At 39.4% G+C, this 17,441-nt stretch overlaps 1 protein-coding gene across 1 annotated transcript in view; it reads left to right on the top strand.

Annotated features, from left to right (window-relative positions):
• The window catches only part of kif6 (kinesin family member 6), a 677,660-nt gene that overhangs the window by 643,668 nt on the left and 16,551 nt on the right, over positions 1 to 17,441 (top strand). Inside the window, exon 21 of the mRNA XM_065274836.2 lies at positions 5,684 to 5,799. Coding sequence (XP_065130908.2) covers positions 5,684 to 5,799 — 116 coding nt within the window. The remainder of the gene's footprint in view (positions 1 to 5,683; positions 5,800 to 17,441) is intronic.

Below are 17,441 nucleotides of genomic sequence, written 5' to 3'. Positions count from 1 at the left end.
CTTAAAATACTCCATCATTAATAATCATACACTTACGTGTTTGACATCATTTGAAACTGTAAAGGGTGTTCTTTAATATGTGTACATTCACAATAACAAGAGATCTTTGTGTTTTTGTCAAATAAAGAAAATAAACAGGGTGCGCATCCAGACATTTCTGTCTCCGCCAGCTGTCTCTCAAAACACGTTACAAAAATCAATTGAAACTTTGCGAATACTTGTCACACAAACACGATACACATATCCAAAGAAAGCCTGAAATGTCTATTTTTAAACAAGCTAATTATAATCGAAAACAAATATTGCCTGTCTATATAATCTCCATTGAAGTAAAGAGAGTACCGTTTTTCCTGGCTGACTTCATTATCTTTAATGCGGTCACGCCCACAGGCGGTACCCGCTGTTGACATGGTAATAGCAGTTCAAACCATAACAAAGCGTAAAGTTTGATCAGATTTAAAGACTTTACCACATGTTTGGATGGTAAACTTTATACACACACGTGAGGAAGATCTTCATTTATGTCTGGACATTGAGGAAGAAAAGCGTTTATCTTTAACGTTAATGTTACCAAAGAAGAAGAACAATGGAGGACGCCCTGGAGGAGGATATATACTTGAAGTAAGTTACAGTTAATTTATCCTCATTTATATTTGCTATCACGTAATATGCTTATGGCTTGTGCAGTTCAGCCTACATAAGCGACCTCAGCAGACTGCATGCTTGGGATTTGAAAACTTTTGCATTGTTTACAAACAAGGACGTAATGACGGATTTAACTGTTACATGCTGTACAGTGTTAAACACAGTTATTTACTTATATCCTTCATGGCAACTTTCAGTAAGGCTGCACTGCTGGATCTTTTAAGTGTGTGCTGTAATATGATTCCATATATTTTTTACATGCTTATTTACAATCTCACGTAATGACGGATATCTGTTACATGTTGTACAGTGTTAGACACAGTTATTCACTTTCGTATACTTCATGGCAACTTTGAGTAATGCTGCACTGCGGGATCTGCTGTAATATGATTCCATATATTGTTTACATGCAACGCAATTCCATACATTGCATGTGACACCGTTTTTTATGAGCGCCAGGGGCGGACTTACCCATTAGGCAAAGGTCGGCAATTGCCTTGGGCCCCGCGTTACCAAGGGGCCCCAAAACGTAGAGGTGTACTTGGTGAGCTGCCACTTTTTGCCCCTGGTAATCATCAAAATTCCAAGAAGACTATCATAATTTTGTTTTATTACAAACTCTCTTTAAACATCTTTTGTGTTTTCAGTATATTCCCATAAAAGGTTTGAACGTTATTATTACATCTGCACGAATCCGCCCCCCATTATAGTTTAGAGTGGATCAGTCCATGCATTACCGCATATACGCGCAAAGCTCAAATAAACAAGTTTAAGCGAGCAGAGCTGCAGGCAGCAGCGAGTGAGTATGATACATTAAAAGAGCGAAGCTGCAAGGAAATAAACTAACAGTAAAATTTAGCTGCACCAATGGAGCAGAAAAGATGATTCACACAAAAAAGTCTCCGCTTTTCTCCACACAAACACCACCACGGTCTGTGCTGCTCTCAGCAACCTCTTTTCCGTCAGACACAGCTCTCTCTCTCGGCCACGGACACTGACAGTGTGCCGGTGAGTATGCTCCGCAAATAATACAGGTTCTACAGTTTATATAATATTAGCGTGTAATCTCAGGTACAGTAGCTTTTAGGTAAGCTTTAGTCCGCCGAAATGTCTGCCCAGCGCCACTAAAGATTGTAATTCATTCCCCAATCTGCACACGAATTCGTGATCGCTTTAGTCTCATTTAAATCTCATATGAAAACGGTAGCATGCATCGGCTTTGCCCTCTATTTCACTAGCGAACGTCAAAGTACAAGATGTGTACATTAATTGATAGATGACATCTGTATAGTTCCTTAATATAAAAACTATTTACATAATGTAATGCAGAAGCAATACATGACGCTTTACCATCCACTGTATAAAGTCAAATTTCACCCCTTGTTTATCTTATCTCGAGTTCTTAACACCTATGATTGCATTATTTTACCATATTATGTTTCTTTTCATCATATTATGTTCATTTAAATACAAAGTATTTAAATTTAAAATATATTGTGGATGTAATGTGGCATTAAATGAAAATAAATTAAAGAAATTCAGTACACAAAGTAAAATAAAAAAGTACATAAATGTTATACACATCTTTTTACCATGTAGTACTGTGGTTAGTATAAAATCCAATCATAGTATTCAAACAATACTATATATATATATATATATATATATATATATATATATATATATATATATATATATATATATATATATATATATATATATATATATATATATATACATACATACTGTATATATTAATTAATCTCAACCTTATTGGGAGCTGAAACTTAGTTACCTCGAGAAAAAAGAGATAGAGATAGCGATGAGAAATTACAGTAAAGGGTGCATAGTTAGGGCCCCGACACACATGGTTTTGCCTTGGGCCCCCAAATCACTAAATCCGCCCCTGATGAGGGCCATGTTGTTTACACAGAGAGGCGAGCACGCGCACATGGACGCCATTGGCGATGTGTTTTTCAAGTTCATACGCGCTTACAGAAACGTGTTTAAAACAGAAGCTAGATGATAAGGGGATGGGCATCTAAAAACAATCATCTGAAAACAGCTTTCTATAAAACTAATCACTGCAGATGTTTATCTGAGATGTTCTGAATTTAGTTTATGTACATGATAGTTTATCTGAATGTAGTGCTATCAGTGATATTTACCCATCAGTTATGTATGTAAGGGTATTTCTGTGGACAATTTATGCTAACAGCTGTTTATAACTCTCTTACAGGTCTGCATCCCTCTCATCAGTACAAAACTATGAAGTGAAAAACATATTCACACTTTTTGGACATAAAGTTATATGGTAACTTTAGCCACATGTTTACAGCTCTGTTGTTTATCAGTTTCTTAGTTTATACAAGTTAAGTTTTTGAATAGGGTTTGTTTCCAAATAAACTGAAAATGTCCTACTGACCTTCATTTCTATTTTGATTATATTGTTAACTTCTTAATAAACCTCAAACAAACATGTATACATTAATTTGTCCTTAAATTCTTTACTGCAGTTCCCTCTCACATTCCTGCCTCATTATGCAGCTCATTATGCAGCTCATTATGCAAGTCTTTTGTTTGCTAGCTGTCAATCAATCCTTCTCGCATACGGCCCCTCTAAACAAAAAGTGTCTTCCAATTTCTAAATCAATATATTGTTTTATGTGAATGAGTAGGCAGGATGATTTTCACATAATTTTAAAGAAAAAACTCTAGACTACTAGATCCTGTTTAGAAAAGTCTTGTTAAAACATGTTTAGTATCGGTTTTGTGGACTTAAAAACCACGCACTTAAAATTTTCTCTCTCAAAAATACAAACATGTACATACATGTAGCTAATATAATATTTTAGCCCAGTTTTTGCTGAACGCAGTGTTATGAGACACTTGCCATTAATATGTTTAAAGCAACTGAAAAAAGACCAAATGTAAGAGCATGGCAGAATCTCTGACAGTGTCCCAAAATGGTCGGACCCCAGAGGGTTAATTACTTACCAGGCAACAGGTGAAGCAGCTTTTTACGCATTGTAATTCTCATTGTAATTGTCACATAATTGGTCCTGATTTGTCCAAGAGACTCAATAATAATGTTTTAAATTTGCATCCTTTAATTTTTTATATTTAAAAACTTTTATATGCTGCTGCGCATCCATGTGTGTGATAAGGAAACGCGTGTTGTTGTCCCATTTATAGACGCATATTACTATTGTGCTCATTAAATAACAAAAACAATATTGCACCATTGACTTTAGACCAGGTTTTAGTTGGTCAATGGCTTAGTCTATTTTAGTTGCCTCAAAATAGAAATGCGCCAACAATGTGCCTGAACACATTTCGTTTTCAGACCAGAATGCCCATGGGTACAAATTAAACGCAAATGCATTTGTTATTTAACCTCTCGACGCGCACTAGCTCGCGGATGGAAGGACGTCAGTTTTTTTTAATGCTGCTAACAATATATATATAGCCTACTGTGTACAAACAACAATAATAATAACACTACTATACATCGTTTAAAAGGTCTAAGGGTTTAGCATCAGTGTATGGTGTCCGTTTTGAGATTAAATTGCTCTAGTATCATAAATATAGTATTTTATTACAGAAGTCCAGATAACAACATGCATAATATAAACTGACTCCTTACCTTTGTGCTGGTATAAGGAACGCGAATCGAATCCAGTCTGTTTCAGATGTGTGAATAACCCATAAAAACTCTCCAGCAAAGTACATCCAATGACCATTTTTGTCCACAAATGCGTATAATCCGTGAAATATGGATATATTTTCCATTGTTTACATCATATTTCAGATGCACGTCTTGTAATAGATTATAATATACAATCTGAGGACTATTTACATCGTAACACTTGTATATGAGAGCACACTCGCGTTCAAAACCAGCGCTCAAACTTGATTGTACAAGTAGGCGGGAGTATAATACATAATATCCAAACAGCGCTGTCTAATATCGTGACGTCATCTGACTCGTGCGTTCCTCCAATGACTTCATGGAAAATATTGATAGACAGAACGTGTAGCCAATTAGAACACGAATTCAACGATCTTTGTGTGAAGCTTTATTTCCTGGTGTGGATACGGCATTTTATACGCTTATATAAGGATAAACAATAAAAAGAACGAACGTGTATGCATGTAAACAAAAGACTTTTATTTTGTGGCTGACTGGCACTTAGAAAAGGCACTAGTCTTACAAAAACTCTTGCAAGAACCTCATTTTTGGGTCTATTGACTTCAAACGTGAAATATAACTTCTTTAGACTTGTGACTTTGGCCTCATTGCATTTATAGGTTTCACACATATATTTATCATTAAGATTTTTAGTGTTAAAAAAGATGTTATGCAAAAAAAATTGTATTACAATGTACTTCAGCCTCTCTAACTTTTTTTTTTAATCTTAAAATAATTTTGAAACATGGAAAACGAAGCTCAAAGTGTCTTCTATCTAATGATACCACAGTTATGCTTATACTATAAATGGTTTAGTAAAAATAGCCCTTTTAGTGAAGGTAGGTATTTTCATGGTTTCGGGCCAGAATGGGGGTGCTTTTCAAGAGGTTAAACAACGTTGTGCTAAACGTGAAAATTATAATTGCGCTGGGTTGAAACTAGCAAATGACACTTGTGTATGATAGGGCCCTAAGACAAATTTGTAAACAATATTTGAGAGAAATAGGCCTTTTGTGTACATTGATGAGAGAAGTATTACATCATTGAGTTCAGCTAATTAAAAATGGGGGCAAAAACAAAAGTGTTGTGTTTATAATTTTGTTCAGTGTATTTTTAAGCATCTAATTTAAATCATAATGTTTAATTGTAATTTACAGTATAAAATTCTGCAATTTAATATAAAAGTAGATATAAATACCCTAAATAAAGTGTGGGAATTAGCCTGAAGAATGCTTTTACAGTACTAGGATTTTCCCAAATAGCTAAATTTCTGAACATTTTGTACAAACCAACTTGTTATATTTTAAACGTGAAGCATGATGGCTTGGCATGTTCTTTGGGGTTTAGACCATTACCTTCAGTTGACCTCACATCTACCCCTATTCCTCTAACTGGAGACAATCAGACTGATGCAGATATACTGGCCTTCGTCAAAGCCAGATACAACCTGCTCAACGCTACAGGTATTACATTTACAACACACAAACAATGATTGCGTTACTTACATGAGGGTTTTGTTTTTTGTCAGGAGTGCCTTCTGTCTCCGTAGCGTCCATCATCCATCTGTTTGCGTTGTCACTCATCTGACCTCACACAGTTATCGCAAGGCTAGTGACAGAGTTCAGTTTGGGGATTATTTTTTCTCCTCCCGGGGTATTATTAGGCTATTATTCAATAACGCAGGTTAAAATATTGGAGATTTACGGGAAAATACTAATTCGGCAGGACGGCGGGAAAGAAGGGTAAAATACGGGACTTTCCCGGCCAAAACGGGATACTTGACAGGTATGGTTTTTAATGCTATATACACATTTCCTGTATTTTCTGTATGTATTCTATTAAAGACACTGAGAAACAATTATGATCACTATAACATTGCAAAAACAAGAAATTTAACTATGGCATGGTGGCCTAAGATTTGTGCACAGTATATGTATATGTATACATACAGCAAAAAATCTTTACATTTTACTCAAGTTGACTGAAGTGTTTTTCGCAAAAAGCTGAAATAATTGCATTCTTGTAAAGGAATTTTGTTAGAGATCAGATTCAGAACGATTATAAAACATACACAGAGTTTAAAATTAATAATAATTAATAATTTTTTTGCTTTCAGTTTATAAATTGGGTAAGTGGGCCATCTAGTGGATAATTTATATGTATGTATATGTATATGGATAACAATCAGTCTGGTTTCAAAAGCGGTCACTCCACTGAGACTGCGCTGCTCTCAGTCATTGAAGCCCTAAGGCAGGCAAGGGCAGCCTTCAAATCATCTGTGCTGATCTTACTGGATCTATTCAATTCAATTCAATTTTATTTATATAGCGCTTTTCACAAAAGTCAATTGTTTCAAAGCAGCTTTACATAAATAGAAGCAGTGAAAAGCACAGAAAACGACAGATAGCACAACAAAATACATGATAGCATGAGCAGTTAAATTTGCTGCGGCTATGACTCAATATTATAATTGCACGTATTACTAAAGCAACGTATAGAAGAGGAAGCTAGGTAAAGCCCAAAAAGGCTGCCTCCCCGGGGTGAAAAACCCCCTAGGAGAAAAAAAACCCCCGGGCTTTTATCCGAGGAAAAATAAGTCCTAGGAGGGAAAAACCCTTGGGAGAACGGAAATGGAGATTTAGCGGAGATTAAGCGGTTCTGCCGGTGATCGTTTGTCAGGTATCAGCTGGGCATAACGTTGAAGGACAGCCAGTAGATCAGAGGTGTGCCGACTTTCACATCTACCGGGACTGGGTCTGTTTGTCTCGTCCTCGGGTCGAGGACGAGACAGGGAGAGAAAAACAAAATCGTATTAGCGTAGCGGCCGTTCATGTGTATTGAAGTGTCACACAGTGATGTGGTTTAACTCAGCTTAGTTCCAGACAGACTAAATATTGCGGCATAATTATGTTATCCACAGTTGAGGATTTAGCAAATTGGGGGCCCAATGCGAGGGTATATATGGTAAATAAGGGTCGCCTTCTGATCTTTAAGAGAAAATGAAACCTGACGACCCGTTTGACTAAGGCCTAAAGCCCGACTGTCGTCGTTAATGCAGGTTCAGTGGCAAACGGGTCTATATTGTATACCATTTACAGGACCAGGAGAAAACGCCAAAAACATCGCAACCCGACCATATGTGTTAACCCGTTTGACTAAGGCCGGAAGCCCCACTGTCGTCGTTAATGCAGGTTCAGTGGCAAACGGGTCTGTATGGCATACTATTCATAAGACTTACGATAGCGCCAAAATCGCAACCCGACCATACGTGCCAACCCGTTTGACTAAGGCTGGAGGCCCCACTGTCGTCGTTAATGCAGGTTCAGTGGCAAACGGGTATGTATGGCATACTATTCACAAGACACACGAAAGCGCGAAAAACGCAACCCGACCATACATACCAACCCGTTTGACTAAGGCTGGAGGCCCCACTGTCGTCGTTAATGCAGGTTCAGTGGCAAACGGGTCTGTATGGCATACTATTCATAAGACTTACGATAGCGCCAAAATCGCAACCCGACCATACGTGCCAACCCGTTTGACTAAGGCTGAGAGGCCCCACTGTCGTCGTTAATGCAGGTTCAGTGGCAAACGGGTCTGTATGGCATACTATTCACAAGACACACGAAAGCGCGAAAAACGCAACCCGACCATACGTGCCAACCCGTTTGACTAAGGCTGGAGGCCCCACTGTCGTCGTTAATGCAGGTTCAGTGGCAAACGGGTCTGTATGGCATACTATTCATAAGACTTACGATAGCGCCAAAATCGCAACCCGACCATACGTGCCAACCCGTTTGACTAAGGCTGGAGGCCCCACTGTCGTCGTTAATGCAGGTTCAGTGGCAAACGGGTATGTATGGCATACTTTTCACAAGACACACGAAAGCGCGAAAAACGCAACCCGACCATACATACCAACCCGTTTGACTAAGGCTGGAGGCCCCACTGTCGTCGTTAATGCAGGTTCAGTGGCAAACGGGTCTGTATGGCATACTATTCACAAGACACACGAAAGCACCAAAATCGCAACCCGACCATACGTGCCAAACCGTTTGACTAAGGCCGGAAGCCCCACTGTCGTCGTTAATGCAGGTTCAGTGGCAAACGGTGGCAAACTATTTAATGCAATTCATTTTAAGTGTTCATGCAGAAAAGGTTTTTATTTATTTATTTGGTTGGTCTGTGTTATGACCGTGAGTGCTTTGTTCCGTGAAAAAAAACTATTGCGAGTTAAGAACCTTTACTAGACAAATTATGCGAATGCTTTGTTGAAGAGAAAAGTTTTAAGTCTAGATTTAAAATGATCGACTGTGTCTGATTCTCGGACATCGGTTGGTAAATCATTCCAGAGCTTAGGGGCTAAGTAGGAAAAGGATCTTCCACTTTTAGACACTTTTGATAGTCTAGGGATAATCAATAGGCCAGAATTTTGCGACCGTAGTGTGCGTGATGGATTGTATTCTGATAGTAATTCTCTAAGATATGAGGGTGCTAAGCCATTTAAAGCTTTGTAGGTGATTAGTGATATTTTAAATTGGATGCGATATTTAACTGGTAGCCAGTGTAAAGATGCCAGAATTGGGCTTATGTGGTCATACTTCTTAGATCGAGTAAGTACCCTTGCAGAAGCGTTTTGAACTAGCTGAAGCTTGTTGATCTGATTTGAATGGCATCCCCCGAGTAGCGAGTTACAATAGTCTATTCTAGAGGTCATAAAAGCATGAATAAGCTTCTCTGCGTCAGATGTAGACAGTATATGGCGTATTTTTGAGATATTTCTAAGATGGAAGAATGCTGTGCGGCAGACGTTGGCGATATGACTATCAAAGGATAAGTTGCTGTCGAACATCACACCTAAGTTCCTAACCATGGAAGATGGCACCACAGTACAGCCATCTATGTGCAATTTGTAATCTGACATATTATGTTTGTAGCGATTTGGTTCAATAATAAGTACCTCTGTCTTATTGGAGTTGAGCTTAAGAAAGTTATGTGCCATCCAGTCACTAACATCGCTAATGCAGTCTTTTAGCTTAGAAAACGTGTGTGTTTCGCTGGGATGCGAGGAGATGTAAAGCTGGGTATCATCCGCATAGCAGTGAAAACTTATGTTATGTTTCCTGATAATGTCTCCTAGGGGTAACATGTATAACGAGAACAGGATAGGACCTAAAACTGATCCCTGCGGTACACCGTATTTAACCAGTGAGTGATATGACTCTTCCTCATTTACATAAACAAAATGATAGCGATTGGTTAGATATGACCTAAACAAGGCTAGCGCCTGACCACTGATACCAACATAGTTTTCTAGTCTATTGAGTAAGATTGTGTGATCTATTGTGTCAAAGGCTGCACTAAGGTCTAGTAATATAAGAATTGAGATTTCACCACGATCAGATGTTAATAGGAGGTCATTTGTAACTCTAAGCAACGCTGTCTCTGTGCTATGGTGGGGCCTGAATCCTGATTGGAACTTTTCATATGTACTATTATTTGTCAAGAATGTGCGTAACTGGCTTGCCACTACCTTTTCTAATATTTTCGAAAGAAAAGGGAGATTTGAGATTGGTCTAAAGTTATTAAGTTCTCCTTGGTCAAGCTGTGGTTTTTTAATCAGCGGTTTAATAACTGCTAGTTTGAAAGCTGTTGGAACGTATCCTATTTCTAGCGATGAGTTAAAGATGTTTAGAACCGAGGTTGACACTACAGGGAATACTTCTTTAAGTAGTTTTGTGGGAACGGGGTCTAATATACAGGACGATGATTTGGATGATGTGACTAGTTTAGAGAGCTCATCTATTGTAGTAGGTTTAAATGAATCAAGATGTTCGTATGGTAGTCTAGTGTTAAGTGAACTAATGGGTAGAGTGGTGGCTGCCTGGGTAGCTACGATGTTTTCCCTAATAGCCAAAATTTTGTTAGAAAAGAAGTTCATGAAGTCGTTACTATTGTGTTGAAGTTTACTATTGGTTTCTGTTTGTTCTTTGTTTCTAGTCAGTTTCGCAACTGTGCTAAAGAGGAAACGAGGGTTATTATGATTCTCATTTATAAGCTTGCTAAGATATGTAGATCTGGCGGTTTTAATAGCCTGTCTGTAGTGTTTAACACTCTGTTTCCATGCTGCGCGCCATACTTCTAACTTTGTGCTTCTATAATTTCTTTCCATTTTTCTAGCTGCCTTTTTAAGGGCTGCTGTGTGATGGTCATACCATGGAGCTGGCGGTTTTTCTTTGAATCTCTTTTTTCGAATGGGAGCAACGGCATCCAATGTGTTAGAACAGACATTGTTTAGGTTTTCTATTTCAATATCTAGATCGTCACAGTTATCTGCTACATGTTTCATTTGGGACAGGTCTGGAAGAGTGCTAATAAAGCTATCTTTAGTGGTGGAAATAATTGTTCTGGCTAGTCGGTAGCATGTTGTAGATTGAGTGATCCTATCTAGAAGTACAGTGTATGACACAAGGTAATGGTCAGAAACTGCATCACTCTGAGGTGATATTTCGACGTCATTAATATTGAGTCCGAGTGACAGAATTAAGTCTAATGTGTGATTACGAGTATGCGTTGGTCCTGTCACGTTTTGTCTAATATTGAGAGAATTTAGAACATCTATAAACGCACGTCCTAACGCGTCTTTTGGGTTGTCCACATGGACATTAAAATCACCAACAATAAGAGCTTTATCTACAGTGACTACAAGCTCAGATAGGAAATCTGCTATTTCATTAAGGAAATCTGCATGGTGGCCCGGTGGTCTATAGATTGTCGCTAAAGCAAAAGAAAGCTGTTTGTGGTTACGATCAGTTATTTCCATATTTAACAACATTACTTCAAATGATTTAAATTTTAGCTCAGATTTTTGGTTTACTTTAAAAATTGTGTTGTATATTGTAGCTACACCACCCCCTCTCCCCTTTAATCGAGGTTCGTGTTTATAATAATAGTCTTGTGGGGTGGATTCATTTAAACTTATGTAGTCGTCTGCTTTAAGCCAGGTTTCTGTTAAACAGAGTACATCTAAGTTTTGGTCTGTAATTATTTCATTGACAATAGGTTCTTTATTGGTAAGCGATCTAATGTTAAGAAGGCCGAGATTCAACATTCGAGATTCATCTGTTAATGTATTGTTTTCTCATTTTATTTGAATCAGATTTGTACCAGATGTAACAAGCGGTGCCCTGTATTTATTTGTTCGGGGAACAAATAAATATATTGGATGTCACTTCCGGTTGTGGGAACGCTGTGCGCGTTTGGCTGCCGCTCCACGCTGGACCTGTTTGTTTGTTTACTGTTCCACTATTCTTACTTGCCCTGCAAAGTTCTTTTCGGATTTCTGGACTTATTCTCTGTCTGTTTTGCATTTTGGACTACGCTAAACTGGATTTAATTTTTACGCTATACTGGATTTGAATTTTTACTCGTCCCGGTCTCCATTCAGTCGCTGCTGTGGATCTCTCAGCTGTTGGCCGCTGCGAGCCCTCTCACCCCTCTGTCCTCCATCTAACTTAACTGACTGCAAGGTGAGTTAACACTCTTCTATCAGTCGTTTCCTAGCTTACTGTCTGGTTGGGTAGCTTTCCTCTCCGTAAGCTTTTATAGATGTTGTGATGGCAGCGGTTCTGGCTAACGTGGTCCTGCTGATAGCTGGTTTTCTCGCGACTAATGTCAATACGCTAAAAGTGCCACTATTGGCCTTTTCTCCGGGTCCGGTTACCTTTGGATTACTCTCCAACATGGCAGCTAGTTACCTGGCGTATGATCTTAAAGCACTTAACACACACCCACGGCTCGACCCTGCGACTTACGAGCGTTGTCGGTCGTTTGAGATCCTCCGTCGACCCCGTTATGTGCACCGATCAGTTCGCAGGCTTTTTGATGTCTACCAGCCAATGCCAACATCGATTCCATGTATTTGGTCAATAAATAGAGCTGGGATCAAGTCACAATGCCTACAAACTGACTCTCATCTACCGCGATCTCTTACGTACATAAATAAGTCCGACCCTAGCTCAGCCGGTCATATCGAGGCGCAAAACAAATGTGCATTACTCAATTGTCGCTCCATCACGGACAAGGGCACCTATTTGAATGAACTAATTACTGATTGCAATCTGGATATGTTATTTCTTACCGAGACTTGGCAAACACCGAATGACTTTCTACATCTAAATTTGCTCACACCACTTGGATATCAGTACCTGTCTAAACCACGTTTATCTGGCCGAGGAGGTGGACTTGCTGTTGTCTATATAAACTCTATATCACTCTCCCAGTTAGTCTTCCATAGCACAAAGTCTTTTGAATATATGGTTTTAAAGGTGGGCTCAAAATGTCCCCTCATAATCATCCTAATCTATAGGCCACCTAAGCAGCATAATGACTTTTTTTCTGAACTCAGCGAACTACTAACCTTAACTTGTACTCCATCCTCTAAAGTCATCTTACTTGGTGATTTTAATATACATGTTGATGTTACCTGCACCTATAGTTCTCAGCTGAAGTCTGTCTTGGACTGCTTTGATCTTAACCAGAATGTCACCTTTCCGACCCATAAACATGGTCATATACTTGATTTGGTTTGTACATCAGGTTTAAACAAACTCTCTATTAGTGGTCTTGTTACTCCCATCTCTGATCATAAGCTTGTCACTTTCGATTTCACATTAATCAGTCCTATGAAGTGTATTAATAATGTAAAAATCTCTTATCGTAAAATCAATTCTATCAATGTTGTCACTTTCACTGACTCTGTTGCTTCATCTGCTATATCTGATGTTTTCAATTACACCTGTCCAGCCATGGTATCTGACTTGTATCAATCTGCTCTTGCTAATGTTTTAGACGAGCTTGCTCCAGTTAAGACTAGGTCTGTCCCTGTGTCCCGCTCCTGTCCCTGGTTTAATCCTGCGCTTCGAGCTATGAAGGCAAGAGGCAGACAACTTGAACGCCTCTATAGGAAAACGGGCCTAACCATACACTTTCAAGTATTTTCCGAACATATAAACCATTACAAGGCAGCTTTAGCTGATGCCCACTCATCCTACATCTCCAATATCATTAATAAAGCAAACAACAGGCCCAAATCCCTGTTTAACATGGTTAACAGGTTAACTAACTCACCCATCCATAATACCAGTCTACAGGAATCTGATGACTTGTGCTTCTCCTTCCTGACCCATTTTCAAGACAAGTTAGATGCCCTATGCGGGGCTTTTGATATCGGGCCGACCATGTCCTCCTTGAAACAAGCTCAGCCTATTGATCTGCTGAACAACTTTACACTGACAAACCCCACTCAAATAAGTCTTATAATCAAAAAATCGAATTCCTCGTCTTGCCAGTTAGACCCTGCACCTACATTTCTTCTGAAACAATGTATAAATGTCATTTCTGCACCTATTTCACATCTTGTTAACACATCTCTTATTTCTGCTAATCTTCCGATTTCTTTAAAGACTGCTGCTATTACACCTGTCCTCAAAAAGCCAAACCTTGACAAAACCGACTTTGCTAATTACCGCCCAATTTCTAACCTACCGTTTGTTTCAAAAATAATTGAAAAGGTTGTGGCCACCCAACTTCAATCTTTTGTGGCTACCAATAATCATTTTGATGTTTTTCAATCAGGTTTTCGACCCAATCACAGTACAGAGACAGCTCTAGTAAGAGTTACTAATGATCTCCTCCTATCTGGTGATTCAGGCAACATTACATTACTGCTATTACTCGATCTCAGCTCAGCATTCGACACTGTCTGCCACAGACTATTACTGGGGCGCCTCTTAGAACTTGGTATCTCTGGAGCAGCACTGTCCTGGTTTTCCTCCTATTTGACAAACAGGCAATATTTTATTTCTATGCATAAATACAAATCCCCAACTGCCATACTCAAACAAGGTGTTCCTCAAGGTTCAGTTCTTGGACCATTACTATTCATCATTTATATCATGCCTATTGGCAAAATTATCCGCCGCCACGGTTTTCAGTACCACTGCTATGCTGATGATATTCAGATCTACACCGCCTGCCAACCGGACTGCACTAACCAGATCACATCACTCTCAGCATGTGTCAGTGAGCTAAAGACCTGGCTAACTTCAAATTTTTTAAGTCTAAACTTGACCAAAACTGAAATCTTACTAACTGGAACCCCAACCCTAACAAAAACCATAACAGTTTCTCCGAGCTTTGATCTCGGTGGTACATCTATCACCCCATCTGTCACTGTCAAAAATCTAGGTATCACTCTAGACCCCTCCCTGTCCTTAGATCCCTACATTAGTAGCCTCACTAAAGCTGCATTTTTCCAACTTCGCCGAATCTCTAAGCTCCGCTCATACATTAGCTCAAAAGATGCAGAGACACTGGTTCATGCCTTTGTCACATCACGCATTGATTATTGCAACTCACTATTTTATGGTTTACCAGCACAGTCTATCTCCTGCTTGCAGTATATTCAAAACTCTGCTGCAAGAATGCTTACTTTCTCTAAACGCTCTTCTCATATCACCCCTGTCCTTTACCATCTTCACTGGCTACCTATGCTCTCACGTATTACATTCAAAATACTCCTCCTTACCTTTAAAGCCCTCAATGGTCTTGCTCCACCCTACCTTTCTGAATTACTCTCTCCCTATACTCCTCCCCGTTCTCTTCGATCTTCAGATTGCAAGCTTCTGTGTGTACCCAGATTCCGACTATCATCTATGGGTGGCAGGTCTTTCTCTGTTATTGCTCCCAAGCTATGGAATTCGCGGCCCCTTGCCCTTAGAACAATAACATCACTTCAAGAATTCAAGTCAAATCTTAAAACCCATCTCTTTGCTCAGTACTACCAGTCATAATGTATGTCTTCTAATTCTTCTGCTTTTTGTCTTGTATACTTTGCAATGTGCAACTGCAATTTGCTGAATTTTTGGTCTGTAGCAAATGACTACTACCCATTTCTATGTTCGATTTAAGTGTTGAATGTCTGTTGTTTTCTAACTGTACTTTGTAAAGCGTCCTTGAGCATTGGAAAGGCGCTATAGAAAATAAACATATTATTATTATTATTATATGCCGCTTTTGACACGGTCAATCACCGCATCCTCCTGTTGACCCTCATGTCTATGGGTGTCTCTGACACAGCGCTTCTATGGTTCAAGTCGTACCTCTCAGATAGGTCATTTCGGGTATCCTGGAGAGGTGACGTCTCCGAACCCCAACGTCTCGATACCAGGGTGCCTCAAGGCTCTGTGCTTGGACCGCTGCTCTTTTCGATATACATTACATCCCTGGGCTCTGTCATTCGAAAACATGGCTTTTCCTACCACTGCTATGCCGACGACACTCAACTCCACTTGTCGTTCCACCCTGATGATCCCATGGTTTCTGCCCGCATCTCGGCATACCTGAGGGACATCTCACTCTAGATGAAGGATCATCATCTCCAGCTTAACCTTGCTTGTCATATTATTTGAACCAAAGATTCAGCACAACCTTTCTATTCAGCTAGGTTCCTCAACCATCATGCCTTCCAGGACGGCCAAAAACCTGGGAGTGGTCATTGATGATCGGCTTAGCTTCAGGGAGCATGTTGCCAGCACCGCTCGCTCTTGTAGATTCATCCTTTACAATATTAGGAAAATTAGACCTTTCCTAAATGAGCACGCTACGCAGGTCCTGGTCCAATCTCTTGTCCTGTCCAGGCTGGACTACTGCAATGTGCTACTGGCAGGCAGGGCTGGGGTAAACGACTATTTATTAAACTATTAATCGGGCGATTATTTTTCAGATTAGTCGACTAATCTAACGACTAATTGGACGATGAATCTAACGATTAGTTTTTGTTTTTTGATTAATAAAAAACATAATGTATCTCAAATAAATGCCAAAAACATTAATGATGGTAAGCACACAATTAATGGTATATCCATTAAATTCCATAATGTTTTTATTCCTACTATGGAAGTCAATGGTTACAATCAGCTGTGTGCTTACCATCATTTATCAAAATATCTTCTTTTGTGTTCATCAGAAAAAAGAAATTCGTACAGGTTTAGAACAACATTTTTCAGAATTTTTCTTTTTGTGTGAACTATCCCTTTAATGAAGTAAAAGATCAGGAAATCTAAACTCCATGATAAACCTTAAAATTATTTCAAATAGCAGAGCTCAACAAGCTTTGGACAAAAGCGTCTGCTAAATGTAAATAATTGCGGTGTTACAGATTAACATAAAACCTCATCAGGAACATGTTTTTATGCAAATTTTGTCTCTTAATTGACAAGATAACTCGTCAATGGCAAGGAAGGAGTTAATCTTTGTACAGCTCATCTTGAATTAGTTAGCATAGCCCGGTTCGTTCCTTAGGATCCAAACAGGGATGAATTTAGAAGCCACCAAACACTTCCATGTTTTCTCTATTTAAAGATGGCAGAAGAGCACTAAGTATGCAGCACTTTGACCTCTGTGTGCAGTAACTCCTGACTACTCCCCCTCTCGCTCAAACTTCGGTCGAAGTGCTGCGAACTAAGTGCTATTCCACCATACAATATAGTTCTCATTTTCTTTCCGCTTAAAAAATCGCCACGTTTTTATTTTGAGCCACCATACTTAAGGGCCGTTCACATTATAACGATAAATATAATGTTAACTATAACGATAACTATATTAAGGCCGTTTCACACGGTACGCGGCAACCGCGAGTGTTTAGTTCTTTTTCAATAGGAGACGTGCGGAATGCGGCAAAACGGGGGCGGTTACAGAGGTGAAGCGGAGTTGGTCCACACGCCTTGCTCGTGCACCCAAAATCCTATTCCTTCTCCGGACATGGTACTTCATGACAGGCGGCGTTGAAGATAAACATATTTGCACTAAATGCTGCACAAAACGCTTCCAATACAAGAGAAAAGCTGAAGCCGCGCGGCGATTTTGCCGCTTACCGCGTACCATGTGAAACGGCCATTAGCGTCTACATTGGACAGGGGCACACCTTTGAAGAGGCTCCGTGACAGACAGGTTACTACATGCTACACTTCTACACACACTGTGCTTTCCTTCACATATACATCAGCACTCGAATATCTAATCACGCAAAGGTCTGGGTCTTCTG

This window comes from Paramisgurnus dabryanus, chromosome 17, assembly GCF_030506205.2.
Source record: "Paramisgurnus dabryanus chromosome 17, PD_genome_1.1, whole genome shotgun sequence".
In the NCBI taxonomy this organism is placed as follows: domain Eukaryota; kingdom Metazoa; phylum Chordata; class Actinopteri; order Cypriniformes; family Cobitidae; genus Paramisgurnus; species Paramisgurnus dabryanus.
Note: the sequence above shows the minus strand (reverse complement) of the source record. Positions and strands in the feature narration are given on the sequence as shown.